Genomic DNA, 16,960 nt, shown 5'->3' with positions numbered 1-16,960 from the left:
TATGGTATTTATTTCCTATATAGCTTCTCTAAAAGTATAGCAGAACTATTTCCTAGTCTCTCTGACAGTATGACATTTACATGGAGATACGGAGTAGGAACTGGACGTTAACATGACAATATTGAGTAGACACCGAACGTTTACCAGCCGATACGGAGTAGGAACTAGATGGTTTAGTTTACTTTCTGATATGGAAAGGGACTGGACGTTTACATAGTGATACTGAATAGGAATTAGACGTTTACACTGCGATACGGAGTAGGAACTTGACATTAACATGGCGATACTTAATTGGAACTGGACGATTACACTGCGATACGGAGTAGGAACTTGACATTAACATGGCGATACTGAATTGGAACTGGACGATTACATGGAGGCACAGAGAAGGAATTGGACGTTGACATTGTGATACGGAGTAGAAACTAGACGTTTATATGGCAGTACTAAGTAGGACTCAACGTTTACGATATTAAGTAGAAATTAGAGGACCATACGAAGTAATAACTAGACGTTAAGTAGGACCTCCTCCGTACCGCCTAGTAAACCTCTAGTTTCTATTCTGTGAAGCATTGTAAACATCCAGTCCTACTCCGTATCAGGAGGTGAACATCAGGTTCCTACTCCTTGTCCATTTCCTAATCTGTATCATCATGTAAAACATGTCCAGTTCTTAGGTCTACTCTGTATCACCGTTTTAACATATATTCGCTTTAAGCAGAACATCAAATGTTTTCACTCTTGACTGATAACGCCATCATAAAGCAAAACAGCACAAAGTGCATTTATCAACTGTATATTTACTCGTACAATCCAATATACATGTACTTTGACATCATACGCTAGATTAGGAATTTGATAACAGTCGGTTATTATATATAAGTTGTAGTTAAGTTTTAATACATGGATTATTGATAACTTCTTCATTCAGAATTCCTCACCAGGCTAGTTTTTAAGAGAATCTGAGAAGTGACTATTTGTGGAATATACCTGTGAATTTGGTCAAAAGGTTCTAAATTAGTACATGTTAAACATTAACATGTCTTACAAGAGGTTTGCATAAAACAGCATCCTCCATGACAGCATTTGTTTTGCTATTTAATATTTTCAGTGAAATGGGCAAACATGGAAAGTGTGCTGTATGATAAATCGGTCAATGTACCTTACTCGAGTATGGGAGACAGAAGCTCAGGTGTTGGAAAAGACGTGTACGCGATTCGCTGGTATGTGATTGCAGTTGTATCACTTGCCAATATCTTGAATAATTTTCTTTGGGCTACTTGGGGTTCGATTTCGCAGTCAGCATACCTGGTCTATGGATGGACGGATGAAAAGTTGTTTTGGATCGTCAACGTTGGAAATATAACAGGATTTTTATCAGTTTTATTTGGGGTATATCTTGTTGATTGTAAAGGTGAGCAGCATATATTTACAGTCAAAATATCTTGACGATTGTACAGGTGAGCCGCAAATATTTACCTACCAAAGTTGTTTTCAAATTCTGTGCCCAAAGGTGAAAATCCGCTCTATTTTCTTGGAGCTTAACATAGTCACGTCGACAAGTGAGATACATGCACATGTTTTTTTTTTCTTTTTGTTTTCCTTGTTTTTGAATCTTGACTTAAGTTGGGTTGCTATTTTAAGTATTGACTCGACACTCATCAATCTTTGCCAGTACTTTAGTTTTTACTAATTTGTTTTAAGCTCGACTGTGATGAAAGCTCCAAGCTGATTGGAACCACTCTTGAGTCTGCTTCCTGGAAAAACCAGTACTGGTGTCATATGAGAAGTCATGGTCGTGACCCCAGTGGGGCTAGAAATCACGACCCCTGGATTGAGCGACCGACACCTTATCCACTAGACCACCGCTCTCGCCAATACTTTGGGGTGTTTCAATACATTTGTATTCTTTTTGTATCCGGAAAGTCTCTCTTTATTCACTAGAATAACCTATGACACGATGGCCTAATGGTAAGCGCTTTGACTTCTAAGCACATTGCTGTTGGTTCCAGTCATAAATGAGATTAATTTTTATTTCAATGTAATGTGATTTTATCGATTTTTCGTTCATTCTTAAATTGTTCTCTATAACATTTTTACACGTATTTTTCTTTTATTTTGTAAAAACCTTTTTTAGTGTTTATTTTATGATTTCTATTTTTTGTCAACTGACTGTTGATTGAATTGTCCGTTGAGTGAACGAACGCTTGTCCAGTTTTGGATTTCTCGGAAACGCTGGTGACAAGTAATTTGTCTTTAGATCTAAGATGTTATACAATTTTAAGTTGTCATTTTCTACCAAGGTATAGTGACATGTGCAAAGCGGGTGTTGAAATCTAGTGTATTTCTTTTGAAAAAAAAAAACAACAACCATACAATCATGATTAGTGTGGCAGTTACCGATTCTGTTATGTTTACAGGTAAAGTAATAAAAAAAAGGATATGGCCAGACATGGGACTCCCACATCACTTAGTTTGACAGCTGAACGTTTTGTTGGCACAGCTATCTGCTCACACGACATGGTGTCAGTTAAGAAATGTATCTTGCATTGATTTGTTTTTCATTTCTATCATGAGTTCTAGGCCAATGCTTACGAACACTAACAAGCTACTTTTGTTTCCGGATACTATAACTTTAGTATGCATTGTTAGATCATTTGAAAACAATGCGAAAGAAAAAGATAACAAGATAGTAAATGTTCTTCCTTTCCGTTTGTTTACTTGTCTTTATCTCTATGTTACCTTTGTTTTTTTTTCTTTCTTGTCATTATAATCATATACCTCTGTTTCTAATGTTCTAATGTTCATTATACTTGATTTCCATATAGCACTTGTAGCTTTAAAGCGATTTATTTGTTTACAAATTGTCAGCAAAATTCAAAACATGTCCCCCATGATCACGTGACAAAATCTATCTTAATATCAAAGTATAATAAATCTTACTTAGTCAGCACACTAGAGATACATTATTTTTTAAAAGTTCTTAAGTTATGTCCATGTAGCTATACTTGATAAAAATGTAAGTGAGAAATAATAAAATCAACAAAAAAAAGATAAATGAGAAAATTAGCAAATAAAATAATAATTTTCAAGAAATATAACTGCTTAGAATTGATGTGATATTTTGTCCTGAGGTAACTACAGGTTGGATCAGATTTGTAATATTGTTTGATCTCTGGGTAAGATTTATGCCTGGAGGTTAACATCTTGACCTACTATTAGGTTGTATACTTCCAGCTGAGAAGGTTTGAAGAATGTATTTTCGGTTCCATTTTATAATATTTATCATATTTTAAGTTCTGTGAATAGAACATTGAGTGAATTACCTTGTCAACTAGAAATTTATTGATAAAAACTTTGAAAGTAATGTTTTTTTTATGAATTGGTATAGGTATTCATTTTTTTTTGTGTGTGCCCAGTGACTTTACTGTTTGGTGATATTTAAGGAATCCGTGTGTCAATGGTTGTGTGTGCTGCTACAATGGCTGTTGTCACAGCAATGAGAATTGTAACATTAAAGTCTGAAATCGCCACAATGTAAGTTTGATAATTTACTAACACGTCAATGGACGGACAATCAGATCTTTTATTATGATTATTTTATTATTATTATTATGCCAGATTTATATAGCGCCCTGTTCATGATAAACACGTTCAAATGGCGCTTTACATAGCACAAACGCAGCCACACAGGGCGCGAAATCCATCCTCTACTAGTTCAGACACAAAGCGATCTGACAGAGTGACAGATAGAGGGACAGAGTGAGATAAAGCCCCGAGAACAGATAGAGAGAAATCCTTTTGAAGTACAGACAGTCTGGTTCTTTAACGTGTCCGGTGTATTGCACCGATACACGCCTCTCTTAGTTAGGTGGGAGACACTCAAGAGCATCTCAGAAATGTCCAGTGCCTGGACCGGGATCTTTTGTTTTTCGACCATGACTTTTTTAAAATTAATCTAAGGACAAAACTATCTTAACATCACTGTATATTTTTCCTTTGGTCTTACTTTTCTTAGTTTTGTGATGACTCCATATTAGTAGGTCTAAATCATAGAATAATTTTGTTTGAAGGCAAACAGCATTTTCATACTTAAAACATGTATACTGAAAATAGAAATGCACTTAAGCAACATCTAGTACGAGATCTAGTCACATCTAGTACGAGATCTAGTAAATTTACCATTAAAATGATATTAAAATGCTTGCAGACTAATTGCCATTGGTCAAGGTTTAAATGGTATAGCTACTAGTGTAACAATGTGTATTCCAACTGTCGTGTCAAAGACTTGGTTCAAAGTCACAGAAAGGACCACGGCCACGGCTGTTTCTGCTCTCGCATCTGCCTTGGGTGCAGCGGCAGCTTACTTGTTCGGTATACTGTTTTTAATATATCACATACTTATAGTCTATAATATTAGTGAAGGAAATAGCAACATTTTGATCAAATCCCAAAAGTCATAATTAAAATGAAGTAAGAAAACACAATAAGTGAAAATTTGAAAGAACTTAAAAGCTTCAAAATTGAATTCAATATTCTTGTAGATAAGGTCAAAAGTCCGATGGTTATTAATTTCATTTTTGTTTATATATAAGGCGTCTTTTTTCATACTTACAGGTCCATTAACAGTTTCGATGCCTAAATTGTAAGTTGAAGTTTTTCTTTTCAATCGTTAGCACTAGCGAATTCAGCGAGAACACATGCCCCTACCCCCACCCTTCCCATTCACACACGTCAAGTGTACTTGTTTCGATTTTCTACGTAATTAAAAGCTAATTTTCTGTTCGCTTTACAATCACATCATTGATAATTACTCATAATATCACCTGTTGCGATATTCCTACGCATACTGAAAATTTCGCTAGCACATCATAATAATTTTTAGAAAAATAACTATATCTTTTTAACGCATGATACATATTCTTATGGAACTTTAACAAAATTATAAAAAAAACAATTTCCGTAATGTTTTGCATTTAATGAGAAAATCTAGTAGGACTGCTTTAATGGTGTTATTGTGGACGTGCAGATTATTCTCTGCCGACGTGTTTGTAATTCTATGTTGTGTTTAATTTCAGAAATGGTACAGAAGTACTTCTAAATGAAACAGGTAAGCCATAACTGACTATACTACAAAGTTGCACTTATACGTAGACCTACTAACATTATCAAACTTTTAAGCAGTATAAGCCAGTGTTGTTTTACTAGATTCATTAGTGTCATGTGAGAAATCAGTATCAGTAGTATTTTGAGTTCTTACAACTTCACTACACATGACAAGTGTCATACCCCAAAGTAACAAGGAAGTGATGTACGCACTTCTCTTTCTAACCTATTCTTCTCTTAGATTATATCTGTATATAATGGTACATCGGTGATGGTTTCATTACATAAGTGTTTTTTAACCTGTTGTTCAAAAGTTTATTTTCATTGGGTGAAGTATTACTAAAGGGAACCAGATTTTTTTTCACAGCAATACTTCACAAATATATCATAAAATTATAACACATTTCTCGTATGTCTATTATCAGATACTTCGCTGATAAAATCACAGATGATGAAACTACATTACATATGTAAGTATTGTAAGTGAACATTCCGTTTTCGTAAAATTCGAATTTAAATTGTAAAGAGTCGCGAAATGTAAGAACCCGAATACTCGTAGCCTGATCGATTTAATGTTGGGTGGATGAACTTTCATCATGTCTCATGAAAGGCTATGGTGATCAGTGTACATGCAAAACACCAAAAAAGAAAGATATAGAAATTTTTGATAACAATTGTACTAGGACATATCGTAAAACATTTTAGTGGGGGCCGAGCGGTTAAGGTCACCTGCCCCTCACTGATGTGGCCACTTGCCCCTCTATAGGTTAAAATATATATTTTAAGTCGTCTCGGTTGATATGACAATTATACTAGGAAGGTATTAAAAATTGAATACTCCATAATGGTAAAATGGTAAATTAAACTTTGAGTAAACTACTTGTAATTATTTCACAATTTTATCATATTGATTTCTTAGTATTGTGAATGGACATACTTTTTTGTACTGGCCATATTTTCTTTTTAAGTCATTTTTAACGTTCCAGTGCATGTAATTTATAAAGACGATTTTTCAAAAAATAAACTTAAAGGATTATGTATTTGCCTTCAGGCGCCTTCTTGTGGAAACTAAGTTCTGTTAGTGTTTATATGTTGTTTCTTGTAAAATCTAACCATCAACGTTCCTTTTAAGCTTTAAAACATAGTTAAATTTATCGAAATCTCCGAAAGTATGATATATATGTATGGTATTTCATTGTATTTTTTTAGCGTTTGGGTTTGCCATACTGCTGATGTTGTGCTGCGTCATATACCTCCCCTCCGCACCAAAGACTGCACCAAGCAAAACTGCAAGTATCGATAGGTACAGCTTGAAAGTTGGAATAATCCAGCTGGTAAAGTAAGTGTCATGAGATAAATATGGACCACTTGATTAAAAAATATCTTGGAAAACTTTTAATTTCTTATATTCGAGATTATATGCTACTAAACAGGAGAAGCTAACATGTACATTTGTGTCTTTCCACATTGAACATACTAAACTCGTTGAATAAGATTGATACAATGCTCGGAGGAGCCTCGCATTTTAGTATTTTATGACATGAATAGACATTCATGTAATATTCTCTATATCCTATGTATTTGTTGGATATAAATGGTTTACATACACACCAAGCATAGAGTTTGATGGCTGTAGGACTGCGTATAATGGAGTCTTCCACCTATCCAAAGCGGAAGGTGTATCTTCCAACTATAAAATTGCTGAACAACAAACATGCTGTATGTCTGGTTATAGTTTCTTTCAATAAAACTATCAACAATAATGCAAAGTTTTCATGACCCAGAATCTTACGAAATATGTCAATAACATACCCAGAAAAATCAGTTTTTGATAAACCTTGTCACAGAAGTGTCTTTAGACTGCTGTGAAATTTTTAAACTAAATTTGAATTCCGATAGTATTTAGTAAAATATTTACGCAGTTTATGATGGTGTTAGCCCTCTTGAAAGAGTTTTTGTTTGGTAATATACCGAATACGTTCGTTGAGAATTATCTTGATGACGTCAAGCTCTACCAGAACTGATTAATGGATAAGATGTTTACTTGAAATTATAATCATCTCGCTTATGATTCATGTGTAATATTATTAGATATAGTGAGAGGTAACGCCCTCCCCCCCCCCCCCCCCCCCCCCCGAAAAAAAGAAACTGTCTACGTATCTGAAGAAAGGCTCAGCATAACGTCTCTGTCGTAGTTCTGCGACCAGTGTCGCACAATTGTTTCCCACGTAAGAATGCCAATATCCTCTCGGAAAACTGCATCTGAAGCCAGCATTCGTGCGATTAATATAAACTTGTTTTGTTGTGGTGCTTCCGATGTATTCTGGGAAATGCTACAAAATTTAGAAACAATTATCTAAGTAAGCGAAAATTGATAGTACCTTTGGTGCAGCTTCAAATGCAGTCAGATATTATAAAAGTTGCCCTTTTCGAATAAAGGTTTTAAAAACGCCAGAAGTATACGTATCAGTAACGAATTTAAAATTGTTTTGATAATTTATATTTTGCAGAAACACGTTCATCGTTTTATGCAAAAGCATTGAAGTCAGATGAATATAGTTGCATTTGAATTGGCGTTTGCACTAGAAAGGTCAAAACAAAACAGATTGTACTAATGTCGAAAAGCAGAGGACCGTAAGCGTGACCTTTAATGTACCGTAATTATCTGATATGGTCCTTAGACGAAAATCTTCATTTTTATTACAGAAAATCTTATATATATATATATATATATATATATATGTTATAATCTTTGTCACAAGAAAAGAAGTTTACTTTTTTAAGGAATCCTTCTGTTTGGTGCATAGCTGCCGTTTACTCAATTCCCGTTGGATTCTATGGAAACTGGTCCTCAATCTTAGATGTTATACTTAGTCCGTATGGAATTTCGCAAGTAAGTTAATCTTTTCATCAGTATACCCGTCAGCAGATTAAAAAACCTGGGTTTTATATACCCAAGAGGTAACCACAAGATATGACTATGAATTGATACCCATGGTTGACGGTCAAGGCACTATTGAAGGTCAAGTAAAATTGTTTCCGCTCCATAACTGTTATGTGCATGGATGGATTATCTTAGTACTGCACACAAATATTCCCCATGATGAGACAATATGTCGCGTACATGATCTATGCTTGTAGGTCAAGGTCACTATTGAAATTTAGGTAAAAGTAATTGTTGTTTCTTAACTCCCAAATGCCTTGAAGCATCTTTAGTCCTATCACTGTTGCCGATAAAGAACACTAACACAGTTTTCCACCGGTAGGGGACTTCTGTATTGCCACTACAATACTCGGTCACTACTTGTTATAACAAATGTGCATTAGAAATATTCTTTTAAATGCATTGTACTGTTTCAAGTAAAAGGTAGCGGTAGGACTGCTCTAACAGCTGACACAGAATACACTATTCACAAAATAAAGCCAGACACAAAATGTTCCATCTGAGGTTTCTAACTGTATATATATAAATTTGAAATTTTCATTGCCATTTTGTTTGTATTATATTGTTTGAGATTTTGTATTCTTGATACATAGGCAGATGCAGGCTGGATGAATTTCTATGGCTCTATAGGTGGGGTTATTTGTGGAGTTCTTCTTGGCAGGTTTTGTTTTTTCTTACATCGAAATTAGTGCACACATAAACAAGACATTTGATCAGTATCATGGTAATACAAGTTTTAAATATCATTTATGCATAAGAGTGTTTCTAATTCAACAATTTTACAACAGTTTTACCTTTTTGTAAAACATATTAATTTCAATGTTATGCTGTAGCATTTTGTTTGTTAACCATGTACCATTATGCCGAATAATTACTGTTTTAACTGACTTAATCAACAATTCTGTACAATGGTAAACCCCCAGTATCAAATAATCCGCTTATTTTGCTTTCATCACAGCCGCATTTCTTCTTTCAACAGGTGTGTTGATCATTTTCAGAAGAAAACGAAAATAATCATTGTCATGTTGTATATATGTGCCGCGGTGGATTTCGCATTGTTTACATGCACGTGTGTGGACATTCGTCCAAAGTCTAAAGGTAAAATCATGATAATTCCGGACTAGGTGACAGTCACAGTCCAGAATAGACAACAACTTTGCTATATCGCTAAGATCCTATTTTGTGAAGCTATTATTATACTTTTCAAGATGGCGTTCAATACGGCGGCGATCCATTTGTTCGGTGGTTTATGTCTTTGCACTGGCACATAAGTAGGTTCTGGTGAGACGATGTGCGGAGCACATGAACTTCAAATGTCAATGTCTCAAATCGAGTTCAAATGTGTTCGTGTTTTTTGTCCCGAGCATAACTTCAAAACAATTCAAGGTAGATTCTTAAAATTTAACATTTAGTTGGATAGTGATGAGGTGATTCGAGGAGTGCAAAATCCATACAACTCCCCAACCCACGCACACGCACACACACACACACACACACACATTAAACCCTTCCTTGCCCCACCTTCCAAAAAAAAAGGAACTGAATTTTAGTTTCTTATGTCTGAGTATTCCATCACCACAGTCGCATAAAAATACTCCGACTACTACTCAAAACATTGTTTAAATTTCTGATCTAGAACTTCGGGCGTATATTGCCTCACTTTGTGGAGCTCTTGTTGTCCTTGTTTTAATATTTATTCTGCTTGTATATGGCTATCTTAATTTAAAGATGCCCTCGCCATGCAATAATCACTTTAAACCGAATTTATCATGTTAATTAGATTTGAAGTATGCATTTATATAATTTATGCAAGTAAGATAAGTACACAGAAACATGTGTCATATTTTCAGCTTCTCGTTTTTTAGTTAGAACTTCTATAAAGTGTGATCTGCAATAGCGGTTCGCTGATTATTTGTTCGTATATATGTTAATTTTTCACATTGGGTTTTTTGCTTTGATCTCAAGATCTATAATTGCATAAGCAAAGAACAAAAGAAACAACCAAAGGAAATGCTGTTTTAAGTGTTTTAGGCAAGAGACCGCCTATCCCCGATTTTATCGGCATCGTAGTATACCTGTACGCGTAAGAATAGGACTGTTTTCATCATGCATAAGTGTTCAGCATCGTTCAGAAGGTTTCTATGCCACCATATAATAGCAGACCCTATCTGAGTTTGTTTATTTGAGGTTTTGAAGGTGTAACAGACCTATAGCTTATTATTAACATTTTATACTAATGTTTTAGGTCTACTGTGAAGCAAGTTCTACAACTTATATTAATCACTCTCTACACCTCATTCCTGATGGAATCCATCGCCACGAGGATATGGGAGAAGAGAAGCCAGTTTCCCTTTTAATGCTAAGTGCCAAGAAAGGGAACTACTGGTACCATTTTTCACGCCTTTGGTATGACGCGGCCGGGGATCGAACCCACGACCTACCGCAGTGGAAGCGGACGCTCTACCACTAGGCTATCGAGGCGGTTAATTTAGTTTATTATTACGCATGGTGGGGACAAAAAGAAAGTGAGGTTTCGTGGGCAATTAGCGGTTAAAGCTGGTGTGTTTGTCACTGACAATATCAAGGCGATACCCACTGTGTTCCTTTATTTGTTTGTAATGCTCTTATCGTCTTTTTGTATTACGTGACTTATGTTGATGTGTATATTTGTCTATCGTTTACACATATAAATGTACATACATGCACTGCAACGACTGTTTTGTTAAAACATGGTCTTGCTTTTTTTTTTCGCTGGCTGGTTTAATATATGATAAGATCCATTTAAGAGGCACGTGCTATTTTCAGCAATGATATATCTTTTATTTCAATTAGATGCGTTATTTTGTCTTGATGTTTGCTTTGTTGTGGAAAATATATGAAAATATATGTGAAGAACGTAGACACATCATGCAAACACAAGAAAATAGTTTGAGGTTGAACCTCAAAGAGTAAATTTTGATAGGTCGTCTTTGGTGAAATTTTGTTCTTGAATGACGAATTCGGTCTATCTTGTTGATTCAAATATACTTGTAGACGACACACAGAAATAACGTACAACTTCTATTTACACATATTTCTCATGCGATAACGCTTGCATAAGCATATCGGATAGAAATATCTGTAAATCGGTCAAAATTATTACCATCTTATTGAATTTGCAGTGAAAATGACAAAAGTCAGCAAATATTTCTGGAAAAGAATGTTTTATCTATACGTATACCTATTCCGCACGACCATAAGCACTGAAATTATTTCCGCGAATCAATTAGGTCCTTTAAAAGGGAAAGATTTAGCGTTTAGGAAACTATAATTCTTTTCGAATTCCTGTTGTAACTTTACAAATCACAAACATGTATATGATATATCTGATCTATGCTTAGATCAATCTTATATTAATGAAAATGATAATGCCAACATTATTTAAGAAGTGCATGTTTTTTATTCAACAGTTTAATGTAAAATCTATACGATACTTCATGTACATTTTTTTCTATGAATGTTATCAAAATAGAGAAAAGTGGAAGCTTCACAGGTCGCCCAACACGACAAAAACGAAAATGTTTCAGGCTCGGTTTGATTGAGCCTGTTCATGGACGGTAGTGGAAATGCATGCTACCGTTCGCGCCCTCTAGCCCCGGGTTGAGCAGAACTCAACATTTACACATGCTTAAAGTACAAAAATCAATTTAGAGACATTAGCAGATGTACTCAAACGGCGGTGAACATGGAACCTTCAATGATACACGTGTTGAGGCGTGTAATTCTATGAAGAGCGGCGTTTGGTCCCCAGATAAAGTGAATGGTTTACCCCAAACGAGAAAACAATGGGCAGAACAAAACAAACTGGAATTTAGAAAGGGGATCTGAGGTTATGGAGCCTGCGTATCACAGGAACTGTCAAAAGACAAAATTAAAAAGCAGGCACCATATCCAAGGGGTGATTATACAATACCCAAGGCTATGAAAGCGGGAGTATTGGAACCACCCATGCCCAAATGGTTATGTTGAGAAACTAAACAGTACCAATAACATGACATAAAAGTCGTGCTGAACGATCTAAGAAGATCGAAATATAACAGCCCTGATTGAATGTACGGGGAGACTTTTTACGGCCGCCACACGGCACAAACAACGCTGCTGTGATAATAAAATAGATAAAATCAAAATAAAATCAAGCCTTTTCTGACAATTCGTTTGTATACAAAATGAATTCATTCTCAAACCTGCAATCCTACTGCAAACACATCAACCTTCGTAGAAATGGATTGTAGCCATATTGAACGACATCTTGAAAAATACAATTTCGCAATGCGATAAAGTATAATAATCAGTAGTTTCTCAATATATATATAAACAGTCGTCAGTTTTTCTATTTCCTACTGGGTAATAAATTTCAACTTTTTATAGCCCAGGGACCTATACATGCTACTTTATTTTCTGTTGATACATTTTTTCTATATTGAACACTCAAACGCTTATATTTCATAAACATCACCCATCAAAATAACTTAGTTTTAATGCCTGACGGGGCTGTTTTTGTTTGTTTCGGTTTCAGAAATGCCAGTTTTGTTTCCATGTGAATAAAACAGTCAAAAGAAATTGACTATGACAACAGTATAAATTATCTAGCCAGATGTGACCCTAAAGAAAGTGTTTTATTTTCAGGTGTATTTTATACAACTGTTATATTAGGCAGTATGATTGTGAGCAGTAGCATGCCACTTTTCCTGGAGATGACGTGTGAAACGTCATATCCTGTGGCCGAGGGAGTTACTGCAGGATTCCTTGGAATGATTGTGAATTTAGGAGCAGCAGTCTTTATGTGCATAGAACTTATTCCTAACCTTGGTAAGTACCCGAAAAACACGTGCAATTTAGGAAAAGGAATGAAGTAAACAAATGATTAGATAGAACTGAGATCATCTCAGAGAATTAGAATTTCAAGAAAATGTCATATTTATATTTCATCGTATTAAATCCGTAATCGCATAATACAAAATGCTACATATTAAATCGCAAATAGACAAAACAGTATCCAGATTATAAACAATTATTAAGTAACTACTTGTATATGACATTCCGTGGCAATACTACACTAACTGTCGAATTCCTTAAATTTGATTGGTTGAAAGCAAAACAACTTTTGACTGGTTCATCTAAAACAGCAAATACCACGAACAGTTCTTGGCAGAAAAATAAACGTCATCTTTATATTTTTAATGTTTCGTCAACATCTAAATTACCTTAGTGATATTATTTGATTACGAATACAGATAATAAATCATTTAGTGCGATAAACCCTACAGTAAATTGTGATCATCGCAATATGTTAAAACTAAAGACAGACGAAAGTGCACATTGAATTTTGATTTTTAAAAAAATTGGATTTATGAAGGATTTATACATATACTTAATCTTTTATAGCCGCAAAACCATAAACAAATATTTGATTAAAACTTGTTTCTAAAATTTCAAAATAAATGATCAATCAATGTTTTCAATATTAACATATTGTTGCAGTTTTGTGAATCCTCTTTACTTGCCTTTACTTACAGTTGTATGGTTATTAACTGTTCTGTTTATAATCAGGTATTAGACATTTCTAACGTAAACGTAAATCGGAAACGGATTACTGAATCCGTAAATGTTATTTGCAAATAATGGTCTAAGGGAGATACTATTGTATTACTATTGGATGAAATTGTCTCCCATAGACCACAAACTAGCCTAAAATTTTACGGATTCAGTATTCCGTTTCGTAATTACGTTTACGTTAGAAAGGTCTACTTACCTCTTTACGTACCTTAATTTACTTATAGTTGTGACGTAATTTAATTCTATTAATAATCAAGTACTTATCTATTTACGTGTCTTTATTTAGAGCTGTAATGTTATTTAATATTCTATTAATAATCAGGTACTTACTTTTTTCAGACACAGGCTGGGCAAACTGGGCTCTTGTTGGTGTTTATATCGTTGCTGTACCCCTTATGACATTCTATAAAGCTGAATATAAGAGGGTGGATATAGACATTGTAACAGATAAATCCATATCGTGACAGATTCATTTCAGATGTAACTGCTTATTTGAAATGAATAAAACTGTTTAAAAATTGATAATTCTGAAGCCTGAAGCCTCTATATTTATATAAAGGATATTTGTTTGTTTCAGTTCAAGTATCAGTCAACATGTAAACACCAGCCGCAATATTTTCACAATTTTTCAACTGTTTAAGTTAAATTTTGTTTCAGTGTTAAGGCTGAACATTTATCACAGAGAAAATACCATACACAGTGCCAGCTTTCATAGCCAAATCGCTGGCTTATCGATGAAATTGTCTCCCTTGAAAATACGCTATCGGCGTTATCGATTTCTCGATCCGGTAGATTTTGCTACTATAGAGATATATAGGAAATGATTTTTAAATTGTAATAACTTTTTTTTATTTTTTATGCCACATAATTTATCCAGGTATGAGCACAAACGTTATTCTTTCATTATTATGATGATGTAAAAAGTTTTGTGATTTAATAGCATCTTAATGCTTCCCTACTCGTTATATAATTGATACTATCACTCCCTATTCCCACAATAGAAAACAGAAGGGAAAAAGAGTCATTTTTCAAATAGAAATTTCTTACTTTTATGATTTTAATACAAAATCTATCCACGTATGTGCACAAAAAAAAAGAAATTTATCATGATCTTAATTCCTCCCTGATCAATTTAAATCAGTCATGTTTTAGCAAAAACCTTTTCTGGCCATTCAATGGGTTTGTGAAATGCGTATTACATAACTAGACCTATTACATGTATTAGTATACTGATGGTCCAGTACAATATGATTGTTCTTAATCAGAACAGACCAGAACAAAAGTTTATTCAGTAATTTGTACATAAAGTACCTCATTACATAATATACATTGACATATAAGATATGATCATGTGACAAAGTTGTTGAAAATTTATAAATTTATAAATGGAGAACGGATCGTAACGGGTGGGTCTTTTTACCCCAAGACACCACAGAACACCCAAACACATCCCAACGCTACCAAAAAACAACAATCACCGTATCACCCAGCATCAAAATAATCACTTAATTTGATATTATGAGTGGGTAACTATATAACATGATAACTCAAGGGGAACAACCCAAAACCGCTTAACTGTAAATAAAGGTGTTGCAGTTATTTCCCTGTCAATTGGTGCGATTAAAGTAGTTGTTATTTAACAGACATACAAACCTAAAAATGTACACTGGGAGGTCCCGGGGTAAAAAAACCCACCGGATCGTAACGGTCTTAAGAATAAAGATGATGATGTTATTAAGAAACACAAAAAGCGTTACAATGAAGACATCAGTGATTGCTATTCAATATTAATATGGTAACCTAAACTGTCTGGACAACGATCTATGTATAATTTTCACTATGACAAAAAATAACGAGTTGTTAGTACTGCTGATATTAATGTTTCCATGTAGGTATAATTGTCACTGCTTTTATACAATGTAGATGTGGGATGAGCACAATTAATAATTTCAATTCCCCGTAAATACTGGAAACAATCATATCAACACTACAATGAACATGTTGCCCCTTATTATCTAAGTAACATATTATTCCTTTTATCGCTTGCTAGTCTAATATATCTACATAAACCTAATTGAACAGATTTTTTAGTACTTTGCAATAGTTCGACAAATTTATGCATATTTGGTCCTTCATAATAGTACTTTTGTATACATTTGCTACGATATTCGTTACGAAATTTACATTTCAAAATAAAATGAAACTCGTCCTCAATATCGTGGACATTACAGAGTTGACAAATTCTTTGGTTTCTCTCCAATCTATCTCTACCATATCTTCCAGTTTCTATGCGCAAACTATGTGCAGATACCCTAATACGGGTTAAATATTGTCTAGATTTTTTACAAACATTTTTTTCTAACCAAATACAGTTTTAATATACATATACAAAGTATTTAACACATTGTTGTTTACAATTATATCAGAAAACCACTTTTGCTTAAAACAATCTATAGCCCTTTCTTTAAATATTAGTAAAAACACATTTGACTGATAAGTAAGTGGGTTATTCCATACATCTGAAAAACCATATTCTTCAAGCAAACATTTTATTTTGGAAACCCAATTTTAACACCTTTTTTACATTCATTTAAAGCGTTATCATGCACTACTTTTAGTAAAATATTGTTTGTATGCAACAATTTAAACCAGTACTTGATTATTTGAACATATCTATTTATGTACAAAGGGTATCTTCCTAATTCGTCATAAACTGCCGCATTACTGGTACTAAGTTTAAAGGTGCAAAATAAAAACAAATGAATAGACATAAATCTTAAAAAAAAAAGACTACACATTTTGAAATATAGTACTAATTATTACGATAGCCGTGCAATATTCCCTTGAAATCAACACATGTACAGAGAAACAAATGATTGTTTCTGTATTTTCTTAGACTGACATGGGGGGTCATTTTGTCCTACTTTCGTGTTTATCGCTTTTCCGTAATCGGTCGGAAATTCTTCGGGATCACGTGATTTTAAAATTGTTTCAAACGAATATCAATTTAAGACGCGCAACAAAATAACTGTATTTCCATGATGGTAATTATGCAAGACTTGCACGAAAAATATGAGATGTACAAAATTTAAATTTAAAATTGACAGTAACATATATTATGCCAAATACTGTTGAAAAATGGCGTTAAACCCAAAACAAACAAAAAACAAAAAGACAATGTGTTTAATGTCTAAAATCTTATTAAATTAATGTAGCCATGTGTACATAAATAAGTGTATTTAGGTAAATTTCAATCATACTTTATTTCTGCAGTGTAAGACAGTTGCTCATTTATATTCTTAAAATTATACTGAA

The 16,960-nt window shown here is 34.0% G+C and overlaps 1 protein-coding gene across 2 annotated transcripts; it reads left to right on the top strand.

Annotated features, from left to right (window-relative positions):
- The first annotated feature begins 339 nt into the window (after window positions 1–339).
- Window positions 340–15,710, top strand: LOC123532689 (solute carrier family 49 member 4-like). 2 transcript variants are annotated; one of them, XM_045314225.2, is made up of 12 exons: window positions 340–1,414; window positions 3,447–3,537; window positions 4,211–4,374; window positions 4,618–4,645; window positions 5,079–5,110; window positions 5,532–5,576; window positions 6,316–6,445; window positions 7,891–7,999; window positions 8,644–8,711; window positions 9,030–9,148; window positions 12,716–12,898; window positions 13,985–15,710. In XM_045314225.2, the coding sequence occupies exons 1-12, from the start codon at window positions 1,126–1,128 to the stop codon at window positions 14,107–14,109; spliced, it is 1,383 nt and encodes a 460-aa protein (XP_045170160.2). In that variant the 5' UTR covers window positions 340–1,125; the 3' UTR covers window positions 14,110–15,710. The 2 variants fall into 2 exon arrangements, with proteins under 2 accessions (XP_045170160.2, XP_053374493.1); XM_053518518.1 differs by having other exon boundaries at window positions 1,281–2,539.
- Window positions 15,711–16,960: the final 1,250 nt, after the last annotated feature.

The sequence above is a fragment of the Mercenaria mercenaria genome, chromosome 11, assembly GCF_021730395.1.
Source record: "Mercenaria mercenaria strain notata chromosome 11, MADL_Memer_1, whole genome shotgun sequence".
Classification (NCBI taxonomy): Eukaryota; Metazoa; Mollusca; class Bivalvia; order Venerida; family Veneridae; genus Mercenaria; species Mercenaria mercenaria.
The sequence above is the reverse complement of the archived record's forward strand: the minus strand, read 5'-3'. Positions and strand labels throughout refer to the sequence as shown.